General features: G+C 48.5%; 2 protein-coding genes across 3 annotated transcripts; one reads left to right on the top strand and one right to left on the bottom strand.

Annotated features, from left to right (window-relative positions):
- The first annotated feature begins 711 nt into the window (after positions 1–711).
- Positions 712–2,805, top strand: LOC112894407 (delta(3,5)-Delta(2,4)-dienoyl-CoA isomerase, peroxisomal). The gene is made up of 2 exons (XM_025962108.1): positions 712–1,713; positions 2,334–2,805. The coding sequence occupies exons 1-2, from the start codon at positions 1,017–1,019 to the stop codon at positions 2,522–2,524; spliced, it is 888 nt and encodes a 295-aa protein (XP_025817893.1). The 5' UTR covers positions 712–1,016; the 3' UTR covers positions 2,525–2,805.
- A 222-nt stretch (positions 2,806–3,027) lies between these two features.
- On the bottom strand, positions 3,028–6,612 carry LOC112894406 (probable protein S-acyltransferase 7). Of its 2 annotated transcripts, none has more exons than XM_025962107.1 (5): positions 6,332–6,612; positions 5,594–5,776; positions 4,458–4,754; positions 3,922–4,065; positions 3,028–3,830 (listed from the first exon to the last, which is right to left on the bottom strand). In XM_025962107.1, the coding sequence occupies exons 1-5, from the start codon at positions 6,416–6,418 to the stop codon at positions 3,393–3,395; spliced, it is 1,149 nt and encodes a 382-aa protein (XP_025817892.1). In that variant the 5' UTR covers positions 6,419–6,612; the 3' UTR covers positions 3,028–3,392. The 2 variants fall into 2 exon arrangements, with proteins under 2 accessions (XP_025817892.1, XP_025817891.1); XM_025962106.1 differs by having other exon boundaries at positions 3,922–4,155; positions 6,332–6,609.
- Positions 6,613–7,987: the final 1,375 nt, after the last annotated feature.

Raw genomic sequence — 7,987 nt, 5'->3', positions numbered from 1 at the left:
GCAGCTCATCTATAAAGCCCATCAAAATTCAGGTGATAGCCCATTCAATATTTTACCAACAACATTTTCATATGTTCAATCTCAATATTCTTTTTCCTACCTTCTTCTCTGGTTCTGGCGGCCAGCGCCGACGCGGGGGCTAGCACAGGCGGCGGCGGGGAAGCCGCAGTGCCCGCACGGGTAAGGGAGGGCTGGCGGCGGTGCGGCGCGGGCCCGTGTTGGGGTGGTGGCGTAGGCAGGGGAGGAAGGTGTAGGTGAGAAAGGGTGAGGGTTAGGTTTAGAGTGAGTTGATCTAATGATGGTATATTTTCGCACGAATCTCGAACCGTGCAAGGTGGGGAAGAAAATTTTTTCGGTAACATGTATAGGATTCCCGAAGGAGGACCGCAGCGCGCGGAAGGCCCACACGACAGTAGTTGTGGGCTGCGTAGCCATCCATTCCGGGTGCCGTGAGTGGGTCGAAAGTAAATGGGCTGCATAGGAGGATGGGAGGGCAGCAGAACGAGCCCGGATTCATGGCTGGGCTGCGTCGCATGGGCCCAATGAGCTAGGCCTTGAACGTGAATCATTAATAAACAGCATCATTAACGTGCTTGCTCGAGGATGACGTAAAAACTCCCTGAAAAATTCAACTGACAGTCGATTGTCTAACTAAGTCGCTGAAATTCATCCTCGAGCCCCAGAACAGTGAGCATCGTTCTGTCCCCGTCTGCTGAGTGTGAGACGAGAATTTCCTTGTCAATTTACCACGAGCTAGTAATCGGTTTTACCGCCGCTGTTACTGATCCATCCAAAAGCGGCCCTATGGCCTATGCGGATTAGTGATGGCGACGATTACTGTATCCGATAATCCGTCGTCTCGTTGCATCCTAGTGTGTCTGAAACAAGAACAAGAGAGCGGACGGGAACACGGCGACAAATCGCTCGCAGCTTCATATTCAGAAGCAGCGGCAGCCGGCAGGGAGAGCTCTACGCCCCTACCGGGTAGCAGTTAACCCCACGCCACAGCAACCTTGATGGCGGGCGGCTCCTCCGACGCGGCGGCGGCGGCGGCGGCCGAGGCGGAGCTCCGGCGGGGCTTCGAGACCCTCGCCGTGGCGCGGCCGGACCCGTCCGCGGGCTTCTACGAGGTCCGCCTCAACCGCCCCGCGCAGCGCAACGCGCTCAGCCCGGCCGCCTTCGCCGAGATCCCGCGCGCCATGGCCCTCCTCGACCGCCTCCCCGCCGCGCGCGCCGTCGTGCTCTCCGCCGCGGGCCCCCACTTCTGCGCGGGCATCGAGCTCGGCGGGCCCGGGAACCCGCTCACCGCGGCCCCCGCCGGGGGGGCCGACCCCGCGGCCGCGGCCGAGGGGCTCCGCCGCGCGATCCTCGAGATGCAGGGGGCGCTCACGGCGATCGAGCGGTGCAGGAAGCCCGTCATCGCCGCGGTGCACGGCGCCTGCGTCGGCGGCGGCGTCGACGTCGTCGCGGCCTGCGACATCCGCTGCTGCTCCAGGGACGCCACGTTCGTGCTCAAGGAGGTGGACATGGCCATCGTCGCCGACCTCGGCGCGCTGCAGCGCCTGCCGCGGATCGTCGGCTACGGGAACGCCGCGGACCTCGCGCTCACGGGGCGCAAGATCACCGCCATGGAGGCCAAGGAGATGGGCCTCGTCAGCAGGGTGTTCGATTCCAAGAAAGAGTTGGATGCCGGCGTTGCAAAGATCGCCAAAGGTATACGCATCTCATTCTGTTCTTAGTTCTTCATATATAACTTCTTGTGATCGTTCTTGCTTTGCTAAATGCTACCCTCCATTAAACAATATCAAGTTATAACGTTACTGGGGACATCAGAACTTATGTAGTTCATGTGTATAGAACTGAAAGCAACAAATGCACTGGTGCTTTAGTAAGCACCTAGTAGATGTGCAAAGGATTGGTACAGCCCTTTTTGACAACTTATGTAGCACCGAACTTGAACCGTTGATTTGTTTCAAATTTTTTATTTCATTACAAAAGAAAAAAAAACTTGGAGCGTTGAAGATGATCGCTAGCTTGTATATTGGTTCCACCATGTGTGTCTTATGCCCATGGAATTCATATAGATCCATCTCCAAGGGGCACCCATGTGACGTCTATTTCTTCAGTGATTGTGGCCATAGACTGCGGTGCTCATTCCCCTTCTACAATGAGAAGACATAGTTCTCCTTCAAATTATCAGTTTGGTGTTAAGCATGCCGAATTTCAGATTAGTGCTTTCTTAGTTCATCATACTAAGTTAAACTGCAAATTATCATGAGCACACATGCATGACCTGTTTCTCAGTTTGAACTGAATTTGGCTTATCATTTCAGAGATAGCTGAGAAGTCGGCATGGGCAGTGATGGGAACCAAGGCTGTTTTGCTGAGAAGCAGGGATGTGACTGTAGAACAAGGCCTGGAGCATGTAGCCACATGGAATGCGGGGATGCTGAGATCTAACGATCTAAAAGAGGCGATCAGAGCCTTCCTGGAGAAACGGAAGCCTGTGTTCTCCAAGCTGTAATAATCAGATACGATGCCCCTATGTATCAGGAAGCGAAAAAAATAAAGTGAGTTGTTAGCAGCAGTCAGGAAGTACCATCTGTGGTTACAATTGGCGAAACATCCATTCTTGTTGAGGAGCAAAGTAGAACCGAAGTTGTTTCGGTTGATTGTCAGATGATCCCAGGGTGTTCCTGCTTTGTTGCCTGTACCAGCTTGTACGCAGAGTCATTTCTTCTGCATCATATACGACAGTGAATATCCAAATTCTCTCAATCCCCCAGATGATTGATTGTTCTTCCATTTTGTCAGTCCCAGCATTACAAGGTGAAAGTCTGAACTCATGGTGTTGTAAATGGATACTGAATTGGTAGATCCAAGAAGCGTAGTACCCTGCTTTTCATGAGCTATTTGGCCAAAAACTCTTTGAGCATGACCAAGGTTGCAGCATATAACTAACTCAAGAGATTTTTCAAATATATACTCAATAAGCAACAGGTCTTCTAAAAAAGAAACAAAGAAAAATAATCTTAGCTTGGGTGCTCGGACAGAGCGTTGTTCATTATCTGCGAAGGTCAAATATTGTTCACAACCATTAACATCCAAAGCCAAGCAGTTCCAACTGTTTCAGGTCTACAGCGCCAATATATACAGACAAAATCAGGCAGTGCCAAACTTGACACGTCACAAACCAACTGCTTCAAACAACATACAGGAAAGACATCTCAAACTAAGAGAAAGGAGAAACTTAAATCTGGAAACAACCACCATACAGGTCATGGGTCTATAACATTAGTGACCTCAAATCTCAAAACAAACAACAAATTAGCAGCGAACTGGCACTAACAGCCCTGAGCCTCTCACTACAGCTGCTTACATGGTCATTACCATCATCGACCGGCTTCAACTCCCCAGCTTGTCCGCCCAGGGTTCATCACTGAGGAGCCTTGCTCTTCTAAGCCTCCTCCAACAGCGAGGGCATCACGGCTGAGATCTGGAGATGCGCTACGAAACCTACCATCCTTGTCCTCCAACAAGTTGCTCAGACCTGCTCCTAAATCACCAATCTCAGCGGCCATCCTTGGCTCATCCCAAGCTACTGGTTTTCTACCCATCTCAATGTCGCCGACAGCTCTCCCCATGTTTGGACTCATGAAACCATTGGTCGCACGAGGCCTTAGACCATGCTCCTGTGGGACCCTGCCACGGAAGTTGTTCTTCGAAGGAGGGATGGGTGTAAAGAAGATCTCCTTGATGTTTTCAACAACCCCCCTGTTGTACGGGTTGGCTCGTTGATCATAGCGATATCTGAAGTTCTCATATGTTGTCTACAAACATTGAGGGCAACTGATTAGCAAGTGGCACAACATATTTGCCATGCAAGACTAAAAATATATCCTTGCGGGATAAAGTTTTTACCTGATTTGTGCTCATGAGGTACAAGTGGAACACAGAGAGGCCACCAACAAACCAAACCGCGATGAATGTGTAGATGATTAGAGCAATAGATGCAGGGGTCTTTGCCATTGCCTTCCAAATTGTTATCTGCTCTGCATTTCTGATCTTAACAATGTACACCCAGCAGAACCCGAAAACATAAAGGCAGAGCAGAGTTGTTGAGAACACAAACATATAAAAGAACCTGTAATTCCTCTGCACAAAAATAAGAAATGCTGCCTGTAAGGTATTTGAAGTCTTTCACAACCCATTAAATTTAAGCAGTAGTGTAGGCATTCTAAACAACAAAGCTGCTCTATATTTTAATAACGCGAGGTGATAAATGAATATAACCAAAGTAATTAATGATGAGACAACAGGCAATACAAGATTTAAAATGAAATGTCGGGCAAAAGACCATATACAAACAGCAAGGAATGCCATGTACAGACAAATCAATAAAGGTAAGAAATCAGGACAGGTTTTCTGAGTCAGATATGTTAAGTTGATGAACTTACCAGTCCTATGCACTGTCCCACCCATGGGCAGTGATGGTCAAAACGTTCCACACAGTTGTTGCAGATAGAGCAATGGGAGCAACGAGGAGGCCTGTACAACATGCAAGTGTCACAGTATTTTGTCTTCACAGTGACTCCGTTGACAACAACATCCTTCACTCGGGGCAAACGCAAAGGTGGAGTCTGGTTAGCCCCAACCTCTGCATTGCCATCAAAACCTTCAGGTTCTGGAGGATGTGCATTGCGAGGTATGATACCCGGATCTCTCCCAGAAGTTAGAAGCAGAAGACTCAGATCCTGAAAATTGGTACAATGCTTAAACAAGTTAGAGGATATGTTACTTATATAATTTTTTTTCTCTTTACCAGCATGGCCATGATGGAAAATAAATTTGTCTATGTATCAAATTAAAAGATTGGAATAGGACCAGAAAAACATGCTTGGTGCTAGAACAAGAACCCCCCCCCCCCCCCGGTTTTCTTGATATCCAACTCAGTTGTATTTATATAATCAGGAATCACTTCTATTGACACATGGTGTAAAATGAAGGCAGATTTCATTCAATGCTGTTAGGAGCAATTAAACATGACAATTCACAAGCACTATATCATCAGATGAGTCGCTTGCGTAATTAACATGCACCAAATAATAAATGTAAAAGCAGAATTGGACATTTGCAATCTCTTATCACAAAACGGGAATAATATCCTTTAATGATATCCAAAACACAGTTGTGTTTATATAATCAGGAAATGCTTTGCCATTTAACACATGACGCATGATAAAGGCAGAATATTACCATTTGATGCCATTAGGAGCAATTTGTCACTCTTAAATAGTATATCATCTAGCGGATCACTTGCCCAATTAGCATGCAATGTATAAGAAAGGCAAAAGGGAAAGTGGCAATTTACTGTTTCTAATCATATATTTTGAATGTAATTAAACTGAACCACATAATCATGCAACAATCAGTTAGATTCACAATACACCCGTAGTTTGAAAAAACAGAAGCTGTCAGCTTTGTTAAGAGTCAGCTAGTATTCCAGTAGTTGCATATATTAAGTAGTAGAACTACACAACCCAGGAAATCAATGAAGGTGGTGATTTGGATAAATACCAAGAATGATACTCACATATGCTGTGAATAGAACTACTGCAATCATTACCAACAATCCCATGCCATAAGAGAAATTATCCATCAATTCCCTCGCAACGAATGCACAGAAGATCGATACAGGCGCAACAATGAGGAACATGGTGACAAACAAGGATCTTGCATCAGGACCAAATATAAATCTCCCCTGAAGGAAAAACACCTGCAAAAGAATGGAAGCTACTGTTAATCACACTTTCCACTTATATTACCACAAAACAGCTGAAGATCCCGTAAGAAAGAACTTTTTCTCGAGACACATCGCCAACTTTGTGTATGCATAACTCACTCAAGAAAGAAGAGGAGCGGGGAATCATTCTGTGAGCTGTAATAGGCATTCCGCCGAAGGATCATTAATGCACTAGTACTCAGTCCTAACACTCGGGTTTGCTGTCCTGGACAAAACCACAGGCACTTAACCTGTCCCAGAACCTACATTCTGAGGTACAAAATCATAAAATAAATTGGAAATTTGACTAATCATTTTTTTTCTGGACCAACAATGACCAGCCGATCTCACCAAGCTCAACAAGGGAATTCTAACACCTAAATACGACACAGGTCAATCTAGTACCGGTCCCTAGAGAGAAAGAAACAGTTAATTTGAGCCGCCACTTCAAGAACGCACAGATCCACACCACACACGCACCAAAGAAGCGAGGGGAGGGAGACAGGCATAGAGGGACAGAGAATGAGAGAGAAGGAGCGTTCCGCTCACATTGCTGCCCTTCCAGGCCTTGTACACCAGCGGCCCCTCCGCGCCAGCGCCGGCGCCGGGGCCGGCGCTGGCGCTCGCCCCGTTCATCGCCGCCGCCCGCTCAGCCGAGAATCGCCGTCGAGATCACGGGCCGGATCACTACATAGCCGGCGGCGCGGCCACCTCCTCCGCCCCCCGGGATCGCCGCGCCGCAGGTGATGTCAGCTCGCAATGCCGCCCCCCGCCGCTGCGCCGCCGCTGATGTCGGAAGCCAAGGGGGGGAGAGGGAGACAGAGAGGAGAGACGAGACCAAACGGAAGGGGCCTCGTGCTGGGGACGTGTAGTAAATATGCCATGGTGCCTTTTGCAGGAAGGCCCTCCAGAGTTTTCTGAATTTTTCTCCCTGTACTCTGCAGCGCTGCAGCAAGCAGCATAGCTCCGCCATTTGCGCAATGCACAGTGGAGGTAGTTTCCCCACAGAAGAGGATTATTGAATATAATCCTATTTTCTGTTTAATATAAAATGTTTTTTGTGACAACTTTCTGTGTGTGCAGAAAGTTGTTTGATTGATTGGGGTTAGCGCAGCTAAAGGGGGCTACTTACTTGTCCACCAAATTCTTGCTGGCAGGCAGGAGATTTTGGGGCAAGTTGGTGAACAAAGCTGAGAGGGTTTGTTGCGTCTCCAAATGCTCTACTAATTTGAGATTTGTGGCAGATAATTCAACCTTCAAATGTAAGCTGGTTTTCGGTTCAACTGTTCAGCTGCAACCGTTGTGGTTTAGCTGTTGTGGCCCCAGTCATTGTCAGGTCAAAGGAGAATCAAACGGCCCCCTTCTTCTGCATGTTTCGGGTGGAATCAGGTGGGCTGTGCAGTACTAGCTACAAGTAACTGAAGAATTGAAAGGCTGAAAAGGAAATGGTTTCGTATGTATAATATATGACTTCCATGGCTCCATCCACACAAAGGTAGCGCTCCCTGTGATCACCAAGTTTGGAAGCAGAGGAGAGTAGGAGACTGCCAGGCTGGTTCAAGAGCGATGAACTCAGTCATCAACCAGCAGGCAAATTAAAAGAAAAAAAGTACCAGAAGAAAGGCAATCATCCAGCGCAGGGTGTGAAAATGTGAAACCAGGCTGAAAAGCGGAGCCGCCAGTTGGCCGCCGCGGCGCATCCCATCTCGTCTCGCTTTCCCGAAAGCTTTTCACAGCCGCTCCGCTGTGATCCTTCCTTCCCCCAATCATTTCCACCGCCCAGCCCAGGGGATGATCCGGAAGAATTGAGCAGCCTGGACCAGGGAATTGTACTTGTACCAGCAAGCGGGTTAACTCCCATGTCGGCCCAGTGCGGAAGTAGGGCCCATGTGCTCTCAGTGGGCCAGGATGCATGATTGGAAACCAACACGTCAAATATTACTACTGGTGTGTGGAAGTGGTGAGGGGCCGAGGAGCGGCTGGGCCCAACAAGGATTGGGCCGGCCAGACGTTTCATCCAGCCACCAGCAATTCCGCCCAAAAGTCTTTAGGTCTCAGGGACACGAGCGAGCATTTTGTCCGCTACCGAGCCGAAGTGGAAAGATAACCTTTTACGTTTTTTCTTTTGGCCCGTGTCCTCCTGATGTGAGCGACGCACCGAACCCGGAGTGCAGAGGACAGTTCGCAATGTGCTTTGCGCAAGAG

This window comes from Panicum hallii, chromosome 5, assembly GCF_002211085.1.
Source record: "Panicum hallii strain FIL2 chromosome 5, PHallii_v3.1, whole genome shotgun sequence".
NCBI classification, from domain to species: domain Eukaryota; kingdom Viridiplantae; phylum Streptophyta; class Magnoliopsida; order Poales; family Poaceae; genus Panicum; species Panicum hallii.
This window is presented reverse-complemented; position numbering and strand designations above follow the sequence as displayed.

Bases quoted from the DNA above. Each gene is read 5' to 3' on its own strand.
- LOC112894407 (XM_025962108.1), top strand. From the start codon at position 1,017: ATGGCGGGCGGCTCCTCCGACGCGGCGGCGGCGGCGGCGGCCGAGGCG. The intron at 1,714-2,333 runs GTATACGCATCT...TTATCATTTCAG, and splicing joins CGTTGCAAAGATCGCCAAAG to AGATAGCTGAGAAGTCGGCA.
- LOC112894406 (XM_025962106.1), bottom strand. From the start codon at position 6,418: ATGAACGGGGCGAGCGCCAGCGCCGGCCCCGGCGCCGGCGCTGGCGCG. The intron at 5,777-6,331 runs GTGAGCGGAACG...ATTCTTTTGCAG, and splicing joins AGGCCTGGAAGGGCAGCAAT to GTGTTTTTCCTTCAGGGGAG. The intron at 3,831-3,921 runs GTAAAAACTTTA...CAATGTTTGTAG, and splicing joins ACCTCATGAGCACAAATCAG to ACAACATATGAGAACTTCAG.